This window comes from Gymnoscopelus microlampas (genome assembly GCF_963454915.1).
Source record: "Gymnoscopelus microlampas genome assembly, chromosome: 2".
Classification (NCBI taxonomy): domain Eukaryota; kingdom Metazoa; phylum Chordata; class Actinopteri; order Myctophiformes; family Myctophidae; genus Gymnoscopelus; species Gymnoscopelus microlampas.
In genome coordinates, this window is record NC_139939.1 from 52,848,527 (window position 1) to 52,868,080 (window position 19,554).

At 45.5% G+C, this 19,554-nt stretch overlaps 1 protein-coding gene across 1 annotated transcript; it reads left to right on the plus strand.

Moving 5' to 3' along the window:
* Positions 1-4,566: 4,566 nt before the first annotated feature.
* On the plus strand, positions 4,567-5,529 carry LOC311055712 (globoside alpha-1,3-N-acetylgalactosaminyltransferase 1-like; the record flags this gene model as incomplete). The annotated part of the gene is made up of 1 exon (XM_084071983.1): positions 4,567-5,529. The coding sequence occupies one exon, from the start codon at positions 4,567-4,569 to the stop codon at positions 5,527-5,529; it is 963 nt and encodes a 320-aa protein (XP_083928109.1).
* Positions 5,530-19,554: the final 14,025 nt, after the last annotated feature.

Genomic DNA, 19,554 nt, shown 5'->3' on the forward strand with positions numbered 1-19,554 from the left:
TGTTAAGATACGACTTCGGTTCGACTTTGCACTCAACCAGCTCTTGGAGACTACCCAAAGTAGGTAGAAGGAAGGAAGGAAGGGCTGCTAACCAAACCACACCAAGGGGGGAAATGCCATCTCTATTTAGTAGAAGACACTGGCCCATGGTGGTGCTTGGTGGTGGTACTGTATTCACTGTATTCATATTTGTACTGTATTATACCCAGGGGGCAAACCCCACCTTTTTTTAGGGTGCTGCATTTGCCCTGCCATAAAAGGTTGGCCACCAGAAATAATATCTATGACCCTCTAGGACATAGATATTCAACTGGCGGCCCGCGGGCCACGTGCGGCCCGCGAGGAGCTTCCTTGTGGCCCCTGGCCATATTCCAAAAAAAAAAAAAAACTTTTTTTTTTTTTTTTTTTTTTTAATTTTCATAATTATTATTTATTTTAACTTTGATTTATGTTATCAAAGTTAAAACAGTACAAATTATTTATCCTTCATTAGTTCTTGAAAGGCCATCTTTCATTGGAACTTAACTTAGAACCTTAAATAGAACCGAATTAGACCCGAAAAAAGGTTGATTTATATTGGTCAAATAGAACCGAATTAGACCCGAATTAGACCGAATTAGACCCGAAAAATTTCGCGCGCGTGCGCTTCGCGCACGCGCGCAAATTGTGTGGCCCCCAACTCCAAATTATTTTACAGTTGTGGCCCCCTGCCTAATCTAGTTGAATACCCCTGCTCTAGGATCACAATCTATATGGACAACCCGGTCAATTTTTTGCTGGAAATCCAATATGGCCGCCTCAATATTGGCCCCTATCAGAAAATAGCTTTCGCGATAACTTTTGAACCAGATGGGCTAGAAATGCAAACTTGGTGTCTATTTCATGGTTTCAGAGCATGAGAAACTCAATGGAATACCTATTTTTATGATTAGGTGTGTCTGGACCTTTACTTTGCATATTTCCAAGATGGACGCCACCCGAAAATGAGTTTTACTATGACTTTTGAAGTGACAGCTTACTGTTATGGCAAAAGGTCTGCTTTTTAAGCAATATGAACACATTTGGTCAGTTTGAGCTTTCATTTCTATGTTGTCAATATGGCTGCAGTCATAAATAATGTATGGTATTACATTTTTGCTCAGATTCTATCTATAGTTGTGGGGATGATTGCAGAGAAAAATCTGAGAAAAAGCCCACAATGTATCTTATGTATCATTTTAATAAACTAACTACAATATAAACAGACACATGCACACTCCAAGACTTGACAAAAACTTCAACTTTAGGGCTATACAAATTAACATAGTGGTATGCATTGAAGTAACATAACAAAATATAGACTACTTAGTGACAAACAGAGTAAAAGCGGAGTTGAGGTTGCCTACAAAAGGTTCATTTTGACCTCTATGGTGCTGTCTTGCCTGCTTCTAAAGCCAATGATACTATGGTACAATGCTATTCACTGTCACTGTTGTCACGTGTTGCACTGATCCTGCTGCATCGTGTCTCCAGTCCCTGGCAACGGCATCCTAAGTAGCATGGAATTTCCAACCAACCGCAGTCCTCTGGGCAACCTTCCTGGAGATGTCAGATATTCTCCAAAGGTTTATCTACTACGATCGGGAAGGTGACTGGACAGGACATCTCTGTGAATCAGCAAGAATGCTACCCTACCTCACTGCAGCAGGCCACTACAAGTACGGGCAGCAATCTTTACCTCTGTATTTGGCTGAGATGAAGAAACTACCAGAAACAGCTTCAGAGGTACATGAAGCACTGATGGCAGGTGTATTTGTTGGCAGACGAGCAGATGGCAGCCACAACAGTGTTGCTCTTGACATGCTACTGGAGCAGACCTATAATGCTGATGCCAAGGAAGCAAGCGGTCTGGATGGCATTACACTCAGCCCTGCTGCCCGGACAAAATGGGTCTACACAAAACCACTCACTGCAGCTGTCTCTGCAAAGCTCAAGTCTATGCTCCACCTCCACTCCTCCAACCCACACCATGAGTCTGGTCAGAGTCGTGTAACCCGGGATGCAGAGATGGTAGTCAAGGTCATGGCAGCAGTGGAGACTAACCCATTTACAGTGAGCACATCATCCATGATCAACATATCTACAGGACAGTGTGCTGATTCCACAGTCAAGGACGACTTGATGAGTGTGAAAGAATTGGGTCTGAAGGAACTGTGTGAATCACTGTCCAGTGATCAGAAGAAGACAAGCATAATGAAGCTTAACACTTTCCACGCTGAAAACACAAAATCCAAAAAATCGAAGGGGAAAAACTCAGCACCTGGCAAGAGCAATGAAATTACTGCCCTCCTGCGCATGACCAAAATCATAGCCTGTGGTGGAGAACTCAACCTTGTTGACTTTATAGGCAACGACGAGTGCAGGGACATCCCCCCTTCCCTCTTCCAGGAAGATTGCAGGATGAGAACAGGTACCAAGGCAAGCCTTGTGAAGGTCCTGAAAGAGGAGACCAAAGTTGCATGCATCCCTGACCTGCCTACAGAAGACAGAAAAACAGCAGTAGTTATTGCTGCCATGTATGCCATACGCCATTGGTCATTCCTGAAAGGTGAAGCATTTGGAACAATCGCTGAACGATACCAACGTCTGCTGTTGAATGATGTGCCTGCTGGCATAGAGATCATTCACTTCTGTTGTGACCGTTACAGATCCAGATCCTCGGGAGTTTTTTGCTGTGTCAGCTAACAAGGCAAACCTATTGAGTTTCCTCTGTGACGAATGGTGTGAAAATTAGAAACTTAAGTCGGCCCTTTGTCCAACACATCTTTACCTCGGTGGGGGGTTTAAAGAAGAGACAATGAGTGTGGTGATCAAGGAGGGGTCTATTGAAGATGTCCCTGCACTAGAAACAGGAGGCTGATAAAAGAATAATACTCCACACCCTGTACAGTGTCCAGAATGACAAAGTTGACAGAGTTGTCATCCATGCCAATGACACAGACATCATCATCATGTGCCTTTACTATGCAGCGACCCATCTCAGATGCCTTCCAGAGCTGTGGGTGAGAACAGAGCAAAATTCATACCTTCCTATCCATCAAATGGTATCAGCACTGGGGCTCGCACAGTGTCGTGCCCTGCCCTTTATCCATAGTTTAAGTGGCAGAGATACCACCAGCTATCCCTTCTTCACTGGGAAGAAGGCATGGTTCAAGGCCAGCATGTGTCTGGATCTCCCTGCACTTGAGGAGTTTGGTGAAAACTCTTCCGATTCCCTCTCAGATGACGTCATCAATCAGGCACGAGACCTCACAATTGCTGTATATACATCAAAAGCGGACCACCCGGAGGATTTTGACCTGAGTAAGCTTAGAGTGTACAAGTTCCTCAATAATAGATCAACCCTCTTAAAGCTGCTGCCCCCGACAAAGAATGCCTTTGACCTGCACCTGAGAAGAGCTGCTCTAGCAACCATAATAGATAAATGTGCACACATCGCCAAGCCGGATATTCCCTCTTTCGCAGAGTATGGATGGTCTCTCAGTGCTAGCAATGCAGTCGCCCTTGCATCTACCGAGCCAGCCTGGCCTGTGTCAATGAACAAGGCAATATCATGCAGCTGTATCAAAGGCTGCCAGAAAAACTGTTCCTGTGCAAAGAAGGAAATGCCATGCTACTTAGGATGCCGTTGCCAGGGACTGGAGACACGATGCAGCAGGATCAGTGCAACACGTGACAACAGTGACAGTGAATAGCGTTGTACCATAGTATCATTGGCTTTAGAAGCAGGCAAGACAGCACCATAGAGGTCAAAATGAACCTTTTGTAGGCAACCTCAACTCCGCTTTTACTCTGTTTTTCACTAAGTAGTCTATATTTTGTTGTAGATATGTTGATCATGGACAAAATGTTATTTTGTTACTTGAATGCATACCACTATGTTAATTTGTATAGCCCTAAAGTTGAAGTTTTTGGCAAGTCTTGGAGTGTGCATGTGTCTGTTTATATTGTAGTTAGTTTATTAAAATGATACATAAGATACATTGTGGGCTTTTTCTCTGCAATCATCCCCACAACTAAAGATAGAATCTGAGCAAAAATGTAATACCATACCTTATTTATGACTGCAGCCATATTGACAACATAGAAATGAAAGCTCAAACTGACCAAATGTGTTCATATTGCTTAAAAAGCAGACTTTTTGCCATAACAGTTAGCTGTCACTGTAAAAGTCATAGTAAAACTCATTTTCGGGTGGCGTCCATCTTGGAAATATGCAAAGTAAAGGTCCAGACACACCTAATCATAAAGATAGGTATTCCATTGAGTTTCTCATGCTCTGAAACCATGAAATAGACACCAAGTTTGCATTTCTAGCCCATCTGGTTCAAAAGTTATCGCCAAAGCTATTTTCTGATAGGGGCCAATATTGAGGCGGCCATATTGGATTTCCAGCAAAAAATTGACCGGGTTGTCCATATAGGTTGTGATCCTACTGGGTCATAGATATTATTTCTGGTGGCCAACCTTTTATGGCAGGGCAAATGCAGGGGGGTACCCTTCGCCCCTGCTTCAGTGCTGCTATCCATGGAATGCAAATGCAGTCCGGCGCGCCCCTGCGTGCATTCAAATAGTTCAATCCCATTTCCCCCCCGTTCAATCCCCCCGCTTGATTCAAACCGGCGATTCAATCAACCCAACCTCCTGACTAACCAGCGTACTGACATCGTAGCGGTGACGCCGTGGATGGCGCCAATCGTATGGGATGAGACCTTCGACCCCATGCTGTTAGACGCCATGTACGAACCCCGCAACTTAACTATTTCATTGACAGTCTTCGCGATCGGGAAGTACACACGGTTCTTGAGGGACTTTCTAGAGACGGCGGAACACCACTTCTTCGTCGGTTTCAACGTCCGTTACTACGTGTATACAGACCGGCCGGACGAGGTCCCTTCCGTCAAGATAGGTGCCGGTCGAGAGCTGTTCGTCAGGTCCGTGCCGGGGTTGAAACGCTGGCAGGAGATTTCAGCTGGCCGGATGAAACATATCCAGGAATTAATAGAAACGGAGCTATCCAACCCACGTGACCACGCTGACTACATCTTCTGTTTCGACGTTGACGCAAAGTTCCATGGTCGCTGGGGATCCGAGACATTGGGGCAACTGGTCGCCGCAATACACCCATGGTTCTACACCACCGAGCGCAGTGCGTTTACTTACGAACGTCGACCAGCCTCAAAGGCATATATGGCTCCTTACCAAGGTGATTACTACTACCAGGCCGCGGTATTTGGGGGAGAACTGACTTATGTCCATCATCTGGTGTCAACGTGCAACCGCAACTTTGAGCTGGACGCCAAGCAGGGAATAGAGGCACTTTGGCAAGACGAGAGTCATTTCAACCAGTACCTATGGGTCCAGAAACCCACCAAGGTTTTGTCTCCAGAGTATCTTTGGCAGGACTCTAAATCCAAAGAACCCGAGATAATAATAATCCGATTCTCTTCGGTCATTAAGGACTATGCCGATATACGACCCAATGTCTGAAATATCTGGACTAGATGTAGTGTTGGCTTATACTGTTTGGTAGGAAGTACTTTTTTTTTAACCCCGTTTGTTGTTTTTACGTGAAAGTAACGTTGTCCTAGCGCCATGAATCAATTTCAAGTTCCCCCACCGGAGAAGATCTCATTCAAGTCGGAGGATTGGCCTAAATGGATCAAACGTTTTGAAAGGTTTCGGATTGCGTCAGGATTGGAGACGCAAGCAGACGAGAACCAAGTTAATGCTTTGATCTATACTATGGGAGAAGAAGCAGAGGACATACTCGTTTCACTGCACCTGAGCGCTGAGGAAGCGAGCCAGTACACTACAGTGAAAGATAAGTTGGATGCTCACTCAACACGCAGAAACGTGATTTTTGACGTATCAGGAAATGGACGAGACTGTGGACGGCTTCATAACGACGTTACATTGCCTGGCTGAGCATTGTGGATACGGAGCCCTGCATGATGAGATGGTGAGAGACAGACTGGTGGTCGGGTTGAGAGATAGAAAACTGTCAGAAATGTTACAAATGGACCCTAACCTGACGTTGATAACAGCCGTTACCAAGGCTCGACAGAGCGAGCAGGTCAATAAGCAACAGGAAATGCTAAAAAGTAATTTTAAAGGGGACATTATGAACACGCAGCTTGACAGTATGTATGCCCAGCAGCGAGGTGGAGCAAGATACAAGCAGGCCAAGCCACAACCCTCTCATTCTCAGTCATTCAAGAAAACTGCACAGCGGGGGGGGGGGCGCTGTTGGATAGGAAGCATGTAGGACGTGTTTCTCTGTGGCTCCGCCTGAATGTGACTTTAAAGGGTTTTTTTGCACTATCTAACTTTTTTTGACCGATATAAACCCTCATTAGTACCTTTTTCTTCTTTTGATACATTATTTTTCATCTAAAAACAAGCAACAATGTCCGATAAGAACCAGCGTAAGCAGCGCACCGAGCGGGCTAAAGCTCAGACGCCGTCTTCCCCAGCAGAGAGCGGGGACGCTAGTGCGATGGTGGAGCAACAAGCTAACGAAGCTATGCTGCAGAGCATCAAGGCAATGATGGACGAACTACGTCATTATTTCTAAATTTGACTCCATCGTCGCGGATACTGTCAAGAGAGAGTTGAGTGGAGCTCTGAAGCTGATGGAGAATAAAATAGAGGCACAAAGTAAATCTATTGTGGAACTGGAGCGCTCGGCGACGGACCAGGATAGTACGGTGACTCACCTACTGTACAAGCTACTGTTACCATGCTAACCGAGCTGGTCCAATCTCTCTCCCAGAAATGCGAACAATTGGAGGGGCGCAGTCGCTGGCAGAACAAAGCACATATATGGACCGGGGGGGATGGCATTAAATGTGAAAGGCAAGTTCACAGCTATGCTCTGTAAGGGAAACCGACACACAGATCAGGACATCTATGTGGTGGAGGCGTTGGCCACACCGTTGCTGGGCCTGTCAGCTGCCACGGCCCTGCATTTAGTAGCCAGATTGGATGCTGTCAGCCTGTGCTCAAAGGAGACAGTACAAACCCAATTCCCAAAACTTTTCAGTGGCCTGGGGAAAATGCAGGGGGAATACAACATTGTACTGAAGCCTGGTGCAAAGCCCTTTTTTTGTGTGTGTTTTCTAAACTGGACGCCAATTCAGGCTTCTGGCAGATCCCTCTCTCCAGTGAGTCCTCTCTGCTCACAACCTTCATAACGCCGTTTGGACGGTACTGCTACAATCGTTTGTGCTTTGGGATTTCTTCTGCACCAGAGCCCTTCCAGAGGCGCATGTCACAAACACTCAACGGCCTGGATGGTGTTCTGTGTCAGATGGATGATGTGCTCATCTGGGGGGCCACACAAGAGCAGCACGATGAAAGACTGCACGCAGCACTGTTAAGGCTTCAGGCAGCTGGGGTCACGCTAAATGAGAAGTGTGAGTTCTCCAAGAGACAAATAAAGTTCCTGGGGCAGGTCATGCATCAGGAGTAAGTGCTGACCCTGACAAAGTGGATGCTGTGAAAGCCATGACTGAGCCCAGCAATGTTAGTAAGGTGAGAGGACTGTTGGGGATGGTAAACCACCTCGGCAAATTCTTGCCCCATTTAGCCGAGAAAACCCGTCCACTGAGAGACCTGCTGAAGAAAGAGAACATGTGGATGTGGGGGTCCCAACAGCAGGAGGCTTTCAACCAACTTAAGAGAGAGCTAACAACGTCCCCTGGCCAAGCACTGTGCGACGCCAATGCTGAAACCCTGGTCTCTGCTGACGCCTCATCATATGGGCTGGGCGCTGTCCTCCTCCAAAAGAATCCAGCCCAGGGATGGAGACCGGTGGCGTATGCTTCGCGAGCCCTCAGTGGTACTGAACAGAGGTACGCACAGATAGAGAAGGAGGCACTGGCCTCCACGTGGGCCTGCGAGAGATTTGCTGAGTTCCTCATTGGAAAAGACTTTCACATCGAAACAGACCACACACAAGCCTCGGCTCGAAAAGCTTAGATGAACTGCCACCACGCATACAGCGTCTTAGAATGCGTCTGATGAGATTCTCATACACTATATCGCATGTGGCAGGAAAGAACATTGCAACAGCAGATGTGCTGTCCAGATCCCCAGTAATCAGCACAGCAGGGGGGCTATGTGAGGCTGACATAAACCTCTATGCTGACTCTGTCATGTCGAGCCTGCCAGCTACAGAGCAGAGGCTCAGGGAGATACAGACTCACCAGGATAACGACACCATACTCCGCCAGCTGAAACACTACTGCGTGGATGGCTGGCCGGATAAATTCTCAGTGGAACGTGAGTTTCAGCCTGTTCTGCCATTCTCAGGAGAGTTAACTATACAACAGGGTCTACTGCTAAAGGGGGAGAGGATTGTAATCCCAAAATCACTCAGAGTAGACATATTGAGCAAGCTGCATGAAGGACATCTTGGCATCACAAAATGCAGAGAGAGGGCTAGACAGTCTGTGTGGTGGCCAGGCCTCAGTAAGCAGCTGCAAACGTTGGTGGAGACCTGTGACTTCTGCGCATGTGAGAGAACAAACCTTAGAGAACCAATGATGCCCACTGAATTCCCTACAGGACCATGGTCCACTGTGGGAGCAGATCTGTTTCAGACAGATGGAAAAAACTACTTAATGATTGTAGATTATTTCTCAAGATACGTTGAAGTTGCCAAACTGGAAAAGACAACGTCTGAAGCTGTGATCGTGCATTTCAAGTCCATATTTGCCCGGCATGGCATCCCAGCGGTGGTGCGGTCAGATAATGGGGGCCAGTTTGCATCAGAAAGCTTCCGCAAGTTTGCACGGGACTGGGGCTTCAGCCATGTGACGTCCAGTCCTCGTTTCCCGCAGAGTAATGGGGAGGTGGAGCGAGCAATAAAGACAGTCAAAAAGCTGATGAAGAAGTCAGGTGACCCCTATCTCGCTCTCATGGTCTACCGTGCTACCCCACTAGCTAATGGATATAGTCCCACCGAGCTCCTCATGGGGAGGAGAATCAGAACACCTGTTCCAGTGATCCTGTCCCTGCTCGACCCGGTGTGTGTGGACATGAGACAGCTGAGAGAGACAGAGCAAGCGTACAGGCAAAAGCAAAAACACAACTACGATCGACGACACAGGGCACACGACATGTCTCATCTGCACCCGGGTGCACATGTGTGGATCAGAGACACTATGGAACGAGGCACCCTACGGAGGAACAGGTTTCATCTCTCTCCAACCCCAGTGGCTCCGGAATCTGCTACAGGCCCGCCTGACACATCGGCAGAGACAGACACCGCTCCAGCAGCAGCGACGTCGCCGCCTGTCTCACTAGAGGTCCAGGGTCAACATCTGCAGCAGTCACCAGAGGTCCAGGGTCAACATCTGCAGCAGCCCAGTCCAGCAGTGGTGAGCTGATACCCATCCAGGGTGAGGAGGCCTCCAGTGTACCTACATATGTATAACACTGAGTGAGCATGGGGCAGAATAATCCCCACGCTCCCTGAGATACAATGACTTTTCCTCACGCTAAATGCACTGTTATATTGTTCAGTCAAAAAAAAAAAAAAGAAAGAAAGGCTGACGGTTATGTCGTTTAATATTATTCTGTTTATTATACTGGAAAAGAAAGTTTTATAAGAAATGTTTTGATGTTAAGAAACCTCCAGAGAAAGAGACTCTATCCCAGAAAGGAGGATGTAGTATTGGCTTATACTGTTTGGTAGGAACCTTTGTGGGGAACCTTTGTGAGGGAGCATTTGTGCACCGGGGGGACACTCTAATAAAGTACACCAGACCTACAGTAGCATCGTGTGGCTCTCCGTCTATATATATATATATATGTCACTGTACATTGTGGTACACATAACCACTCAACACTAGGGATAGTAGGGATGCCAGAAACTGATTGATGGAGCTGTTTTTTCCTTATCACCCACACAAAGTACCATACACTTTCTTAAAGGCGACAAAGAAAATTCAGCCAACAAGTAGCCATGGGTTATAACGATTATATTCAGACAGAGAGACTGGGAAGGTTACAGTATCACAGGCGTTGCAAGGCATCATCGGTTGTGTCTCTCTCACGTTGAACAGAGAAAGCACTGGATTTTAACAGCATCCGTTAACATAAACGTATGACATCATGGAAGACAGATCGAGCGTCCAGCCGTCGGAGGTGTAATCCTGAACACTACTGCATTCATCACAGTCCCCTTCACGTTGGTTGCGACTTTTTTCCCCCTTTTTATTTTCACGAGGAACTCTTCTTTGGACATGCTGCCGGGGGCGTAGCACCAAATTCTGGGCCCTGGGGACAAAGATTCACTGTGGGCCCCCCTATGATTTCTTTCTCTAAAAAAAGACAAAAAAAATGTTTATTTTTCTTTTTTAGGCCCCCCTTACCTGGGGCCCTAGTAACTCAGTCCCACTGACACCCCCCCCCCCCCCCCCCCCCCCCCCCGTGACGCCCCTGAAAGTAAGTGTAGTGTAGGCTATTAAGTAGTAAAAACAGTGGCGCTGACAGCTGGTATAAAGCAGGTACAGCGAAATAAATAGATTAAGATTTCATATCAACCCAAAAAGCTTTGACAAAAACAAAAACGAAGGGAATTTCATCGATAATTTTAGTTTGTTTTAGTTCGTTTTTTAAACACACAATACAGTTTCAGTTAGTTATTGTTTTTTGTTGTTATTTTTTTCAGTCAACGAAAATGTTTTTTTCAATTTTAGTTTTCGTTATCTTGTTAAAAAAAGAAAAATGTTCTTACAAAACAAGGGAACCAAAAGACTGACGTGCTGGAGCAGTGTCTGTCAATAATACCCTGCAGGCAACTAAATTAACTGGTGAGGACTGAAGAGGAAAAAACTGCTATAATTTATAACTGCTGTGCTTGAAGAGTGGATGAATCACAGTCGTGCATGTAGTGCCGCTGCACAAGGTTAATAGGACTGACACACTCAGGCACACACACACACACACACACACACACACACACACACACACACACACACACACACACACACACACAGAGACACAGACACAGACACAGACACAGACGAAGCAGGAGGGGAAAAGCAAGCGAAAACGCAGAGGATTCGGCGTGGGGGATGATAACAGCCAACTCATCATAGATCCTCTAAATAGGGCCCTAGGGGATCGAAATCCTCTGCGGTGCATCTGGTTTGGCCAGGCGTTCGATGTCCATACAAACACACAGATGGCCGTCTTCGTGGGAGGGCAGGAGGGGCAATCTCACCCCAGTCTTTCACTGGGAGCATCTCACTGGGAGCTGAGCCAGTCAGGGCAGCATTGTCAAGACTACACAGACATGTGTGGGGAATGTGGGAATTAGCGTAACATCTGCATTGGCAGAAGAATTGGGGAAATACTGTAATTGGCTCCTCAAAAAAAGTAGCGGGGGCATGCATTGATCTGTGAGGAAATGACTCTCTCGCTCTCTGCCAATTTTCTCCTAGTTGTGAAAGAGGAAGGCGAGGAGGAGATAAGAAGAAGGTTGTTGGAAATTCCAGACCTCACTCCTTTCACCCACTACAGGTAAGCAACGCACGCACGCACGCACGCACGCACGCATGCACGCACGCACGCACGCACGCACGCACGCACGCACGCACGCACGCACGCACGCACGCACGCACACACACACACACACACACACACACACAGACACAGCATCCAGTTGTTGCTGCAGTGTGGTGAGACTCAGGTGAAGTGAGATAAATCGCACAGACACACAGAGAGAGACAATCCAATCTGAGAGTCTCTGTTTGTCAATTATTACCCTTCTGCAACGAGAAGAGTTGAGACGAGAAGAGAAGACAGAGGAGAGAGGCTAACAGATGAGTTGAGAGAGGAGCGGATGCTATGGGGCCTCAGGCATCCTTCTGTTTTCTGACTTTGATCTATTGGAAGTCAGAACAGCAACAACCCACTCTTCTCACACTCTCGCTCTCGCTCTCTCTCTTTCTCTGACTCTCTCCTCTTAATGTTTAACGGCATTGTTGTGGTGTGTGTATGTGTGTACATGTTGATTGATGTACACGCATCAAACCATTACATGGTGGTGACGCCGCGGGGACCAAAGATGAAGTAATGCACTTCTTAAACTCCTACTGTAAGTCCCTCCTCAATTACAAGACCACACACTCTCGGTTTAGTGTCAGAGGCTCTCAGTCAGTCCATCAGAAACCGTTTGAAGGACTATTCAAAAGAACCTGAGAGTGACGGCTCTAACAGCTCGAACACCAAATTATGAAGAGACTGGTTGAGTCAGACTCGTCAAGACCTTGCAGGCTGCCCCCGAAACACACCCCAACAATTATTACCTTGCTGCCTGTTAGCCACTTGGACAAGTCTCCACCTCCGCTAGAAGGTAGACACACGCACGCACGCGCACACACACACACACACACACACACACACACACACACACACACACACACACACACACACACACACACACACACACACACACACACACACACCATGTGTGTGCATGTGCACGCACACACAAACCCTCAAAGTCTTGGTTGCTGCTAAAGACTATGTGGTTTAGGTAGTGAAAGCCTGTAATTGTCATTGCTAAAGCTAATCTGTCACATTTCCCATTCACAGTGCAGAGTGCTATAACAGCACAAGCTGCGATGTAATTTTCTCCTTACAGCCGATTCTCTCTCTCTCTCTCTCTCTCTCTCTCTCTCTCTCTCTCTCTCTCTGTCTCCCCCCATCCCTTCCCTTCCCTCTATTATAACATAAATGGAAAACAGAGTATTTTCCATTTAAGAGTTGGAATGAGAAAGAGCCTGTCAAATCAGACACAGAGACTGAGGCACTGTTGGCTACCTGCACCGCATGCTAATGGAATTTATTTTATATCCTGCCTGTTAGTGTCTAGGCTAAGCTATGGCACGTTTATTATTTTTTCTCTTCTTTTTTTCGGCAGTAATGGAACAATCATAGTGGTTTTAGGAAAGGCTATTATTCTAAGCCGTACATTAAGTGTAATAAGACTAATTTGACAGTGTGTATTCTGGCTCTCTGGTGCTAAATGAGGCCTAATGACTGGAACATTCAACGCAGCTGTGATTGGCTGGTACAGAACATACACTATACACAGGGTTAGTGAAAAACTAAAAGCTGTGATTTATCTTTTTTGGCTGTGTACGATTTCTTTCAAATACGATCATTTTAAGCCTCCGGTATGATAATTGAAGATAATTGAGACCTGGCTTAAGAGGTGCTTCAGAGTTTTACACATTACATGAATATACATATTTCTGAGAGAGAGAGAGAGAGAGAGAGAGAGGAGATGAGACAGCTGATTGTTGTTAGAAACAGCTGGACAGGAGTCAATACACTTTCATTACAGATCACAGGAGAGTTCAATCAAGTATATTCTGTGGTTTATTCTGCTGTTATTTTCACAGCATCGGTGATGATGAAGATGAGCGGGCCAGGAGTCCGCCATACAAGATTGCATCAGAATACCAATAGCCTACACCAGGGGTATTCAACTAGATTAGGCAGGGGGCCATCAGCACACACACACACACACACACACACACACACACACACACACACACACACACACACACACACACACACACACACACACACACACACACACACACACACACACACACACACACACACACACACACACCTCTGTTTCTGTCAAAGTGTTCAAATTCTGTCCTTTTCTCAAGAGTGTCAGTGAGAGACAGATAGATCATCCTCTCTCTCTCTCTCTCTCTCTCTCTCTCTCTCTCTCTCTCTCTCTCTCTCTCTCTCTCTCTCTCTCTCTCAGAGCGTGCACGTGCACTCCTGCCCTGACATTTTCCTCTTCCGTCCAGTCTGACCTCCTCAACCCATTATCTCCTCTCCTCTTCCAGCACCTTACCTTTCAATCCTGAACTTCTCACACAATGTAAGCATGAACAAACAGGCCCAGGAAGCTACGATAAGGTCTTTATGATGTAATTTCCAGTAACTGCTGTTGTGTGTTTTTCTTATAATTACTGTTTTTAAATGTATTTTGGGTATGTTGGTGTGGTGCGTGCGTGTGTGTGTGCTGCGTGCGTGTATTGCTTCATGTTGCATTACTCTTATGATGATCCAGCACATCCTTTAATGAAACGTGAAAAGTGTGTGTGTGTGTGTGTGTGTGTGTGTGTGTGTGTGTGTGTGTGTGTGTGTGTGTGTGTGTGTGTGTGTGTGTGTGTGTGTGTGTGTGTGTGTGTGTGTGTGTGTGTGTGTGTGTGTCTTGTTGTTGAATGTTCTTTTGTCACCTTTTAACATTTGAACACTTTGAACTTCACCCAAATGACACTGACAGCTGACTTTTTGGGTGCAGTGTTTTAGCATTAGATAATTGTTTGAATGCCCTCATTTCTGCTTTAAACCGTTTAAACTGGAAAGCAACACCCAAATGTGGTGCCCAAATGCGGAAGTATAGAGCGTTCTTCCGAGTGTGAGCAACTTTCATTGAAATGAATAGCTGGGGGCGGGGCAGTCCGCCCTCTAGATATTATAACTCCGTTTTTGCCCTCTGTCTCTCCTTCATTTACAGGTCCATCCCATTCACTCATCACTCAATCGTTCAGTCATCAGTCAAACTCTGCCTCTCACCGCCCAATTGGTTCCACAATAATCAGTCTACCATTCGTCTCCAGCCACCTCCTGAGTAAGTCACCTGTGCAGTGGTGGAAAGTTACTAAGTACATGTACTCAAGTACTGTACTTAAGTACAATTTTGAGGTATTTCTACTTGAGTATTTCTGATTTGCAATACTTTTACTTCTACTGCACTACATCTCAGAGGCAAATATTGTACTTTTACTCCACTTATTTGAAAACTTCAGTTACTAGTTACTTTGTAGATTTTGATTATTACAAAACATACACTAATCAGCCCTGGGACTGCCCATAAGTCCGACATTACTCCGACTATGTGGCTATTACTCCGACTACGTGGCTTCGCGTGCGGTTAGGGTTAGTAATGGGACGAGACGGACCAACGCGCCGTCGGAATAATGCGTCGTTGGAATAATGCGTCGTAGCGATAACACAGCAGCCCTACAGTATATATATTTCGTCCATTTGAAAATAGCCGATCTACAAGCTCACTACTTTTACTTAAGTAAAAAATGTGAGTACTTTTCCCACCATCTGCCTCTCTCCCTCCTGCCATGCTTCCACTCAGTCACTCAGACAGTCTTGTTAAGCAGACAGTCATTGAGAAATCCAGTCCTTCTTCGATGCCATCTGTTGTTTTACAACTGATACTGTACGCATTATAATCGAGGTGATCAGTGCCACCTGTTGTAATTTCCAACTAGAGTATGAAGGTTTTTGTTTCTCTTTGGTTTGATTGATTGAATACTTCATCATCAGTTTGCAAAAAAAGTACAGATGTACAGTTATACAATAAGGCTATTTTATGGCAGTTTTGAAGAAGGGTAGGGAGTCACACTTTTTGATGGCTGTTGGTAGGGTATTCCACATTTTTTGTGGCATAATAGTAGAATGAAGTCATCCCCATGTGTGTGCCGAATCTGGGGGGAATGAGATGAGTGGAACTCCCTCTGGTGTTTCTCACTCTTTTAAAGTAGTGTAGTGACAGGTACATGGCCACTGGTCCCTTGAGTATCTTGAAAACCAGGCCCATTGCAAGTTGCTGTACTCTGATAGACGGTACTGTATATTTATCTATGAATGGTCCATACGTTATGCTAACCTGGTCACTTCAAGTGCAGCTGGCCAGGCCAGTCTCTTAAAGGGTAAGACCACTTTGGTAGAGGTTTGGGTTGTGTAGTTACCTTGCCATGATGTAACTCCAAAGGTGGGAAAGAAATAAAAAATAATTGCTCCACTGATTAAAAATTGATAATTCAAAATATGCTCCTCATTGACTTACATTGTACGGTAAAAAAAAAAAAAAAAAGTCAACTTCCTGTTGATTTTACTATTTGAAGATCTGGATCCGGATCCGCGGATCCAGTCCAGGTTTTCAACTTATTAAAAATGGCAAAATCAACAGGAAGTTGACATTTTTATTTAAAAAAAAAACAGTACTGGGTTTGGTGATGTTCTATATTGTCTGAATCAACTTTGTTTGCGTTCGTTTATGTGCTAAAAGAGTGACTTTGAGAGCTGTTTTACCGTACAATGACAAATTATCAATTTCTAATCAATGGAGCAATTATTTTTTATTTCTTGCCCACCTTTGGAGTTACATCATGGCAAGGTAACTACACAACCCAAACCTCTAAAAAAGTGGTCTTACCCTTTAAGCTTCTATTTTATACTTACCTACTACTTTTTTTGGTATCTCAGTACTCTTACCTGAACTGTATCTGTGGTTTATGCTTACTGTAGTGCTGACACCGCAGGATCAATAAAGGTCTATCTGTCTGCAACAGTATCTATTATAGTTACTACTACCAGCTACTAATACTTTACTGCTGCTGCTTACTGCTTACTACTAGTGAAGCTCCTTCCTCTGTCCTTCAGTAGGTGCTGAGTAGCTGTTCCACCACCCACTCTTATATTATTTATGTTAAATGATTTTCTTTAGAGACGTGTAAAAGCTGTCATTTTACCCGAAAATGCTCTTTAGTGTTTGGGCTCTCTTATCCCAGTGTTGAGGTGGTAGAAGGAGAGGGGAGCGTGTCAGTGGTGCTGGGCACGCTGCAGAAACACACTCACTCACACACGCATGGGGGGACGGACAACCCAGCACGGACACTCGTACCAGAGAAAATGGTACGATCCTACCTCTGCGTCTGAAGTTGTTAAGTAGATGGCGTAACGCTGTAGTCTTACTGTCCCAGGTGGTATAACGGCCTGAGAGGATTGTGTTGTGTGGCTGTTATCCAACAGTGTGGCAGCTTCATGTTAACATACATGATAACAATCAGCCAACCTGATGGGATTATCACAAGAACAACCAGATTAGAATGAGGCTCTGAGCAGATTATCAGCCTGTCAGATTAATACTTTTAACTGATCACCTACAGTAATGTGATGGAGAATTTAGTACAGCACATACAGTATAGGTTCTACTGTATGTGCTGTGCTAAATTCTGCATCACATTACTGTACATACTCACATCACATCACAGTGCATACTCCTCAGTCTGAGGAAGAGCCTGGTGGCATTTGGGAGCAGGAATACTGGTGTGCAGATTTTTATTCTAATACAATTCATGATATTCCGAGACACGTAGCTTGTCCTCATTATACTTCATTCCATGCATGTGCCCCACTTGGGCCACGCCAGTCAAAAAAGTCTGAACACGCAACCGTGTGTGTGTGTGTGTGTGTGTGTGTGTGTGTGTGTGTGTGACAGTATGTGCACGTGTGTGGTGTTTTAATATGATCGTCGCTTGGTGTGTATACAAGCTTTGTAAGTGACCAGTGGCCTGCGCCTAGCCGAGTCAGGATCAGTTGTGTGTGTATACTGTGAAGGCGTTGGTGTAATTACATGGCCTGGTGCACACGAGACATGCAGTGCAGACGGGCACATGTCTTATACACCACAGGTCACACAACCAAGGGAATAATTCTGTTTGTGTGTGTGTGTGTGAGAATGTTGGAGAAATAGAGTCTAGATGTAGAGAGAGAGAGAGGGGGATTCTGAGGAATCCATACATAGATAATAATAATAATAATGCAACAGCAATGCGCTCTCGCCCCACAGCTCCAAATCTCTAAAGAAACATCCTGAAAGGGACTTTTTGTAGATTTCTGTGTACGTGTGTATAGGTATGTGAGTGAAACACACAAGACTCCATGTTAACCTTCTCTCTCCCTGTGTTCCCATTCAGGTTACCAGATCTCCTACAGGCTGGACAGTGGGGACCCCCAGCGTTGGACCACGGTGGAGGTGGGCTCCACTGGCCGTCAGTTCACAGAACAGACCGACCTGACCTACCAGACAGACTGTTCGCACCTCCCTGGGCTGGGGAGAGTCACAGGAGGCCCTATAGTCAACACCATTGAACGGAGAGGTAAATGTGCATATACACATGCACGCACACACCTACTGTATGTTAGGAGCTGCGTACGCGGAAGAAAATAATCATGCGTTTAGGACTAATCAGAATTCAACTTTCAACCAATCACAGGTTTGCAGGTGTAAAAAAAAGTGTGTGAATTGTTTTGCTTTTTCATCCGCACTCTTATCATTTTGTACTTTGTTGTGAGATATCTACAGGGAAAGTAAAAGTCCACACAGAGTAACATACATCCACTTAAAAAAAGGAGGAAAAAAAGCAGTCAGTTTCAAGTAAAAAAGTTTCAGTTGTCAGCCTGGTCATAAGCTGTGATCAGGCCTTATTCAGCAGTCTGAGAAGCGGTTCAGAAATCTCGTGGTCTTGCCCTTTGATACTACGGTAGGCCTCCTTGCCTGGCTGTGGTCGCAGTAGTAGACCCTTTTTCCATTGCTATACTCAATCAATGAAGATGGGTGCGTGCTCTGTCCTCGGCTTCCCGACGTCCACGATCAGCTCCTTCTTGATACTGTAACGTTGAGGGCTCCTTATGGTCAGGGGGTCAGATGTGATGTTGCCCATTCTAACCACCTGGCAGCGCTTTGTCAGCAAACTCTAGTATCCAGTCACACATGCTTGGGTACAGCATGTCTGAGCATTATGTCAAGCCGTCCTGGAATGATGGTGTCAAAAGCCAAGCTGTATTCCACAAGCATGCATACACTTGTAATCCGTGTGTGAGAGGAGAACAGTGTGATGAGTCATGGCGATTGCATCATCGCTGGATCTGTTTTCAACGATATGCAAATGACCACACATCCAGCGAGTCAGGTAGCGTTGAGCAGATGTAGATGTTCTGACTATTGGGGTGAGAGCGACAGGTCTCCAATCACACAGGCATTTGTTATATTGCCCTGTCTCTCAGCATGTCCCTGTCAATCTCCACTGGATGTTACTTAATAAAAAGAGTGTTGAAATGTATTGTTAAGTCTTTTTTTAACCCCTGAATCGTTGATCTGATCTATTTCAGTCCAAACGACCCTGCACTGTAACTGAATAGGATATCCCATTATAATGTTATCATCATTATCGGAATGTTCTGTGTGTGGTTTTCTGTTCCACCTCAGTGGTGTAATGGTCCATCCTCACCCAATGGCCTTAATAGAGATTACTCTGTGACGATGCCCAGGAATCAATCGCAATCCCCCGTAAAGAGAAAATTGTCTTTTTTTTTTGTACCTTTTCATGTTCCCTTTTTTGTGGATGACTGTGCTAGTGTTCGTGCACAAGAGAGCAACCTGTCAGGAGACGCACTCACACTCACACTCACAGACAGACAGACAGACAGACAGACAGACATGGAGAGAGCTAGAGAGAGATGGGTAGAGAGAGGTTAGTATGTTCAAACATTTTGAAGTTGCGGCAAGAAAGGAGAGAGAGAGGCGAGGAGTAGAGACGACAGGAGAGTAGAAGAGAGGAGTTAGAGAAAAGAGTGGACACAAAAGCTAGTAGAGGAAAATAACTT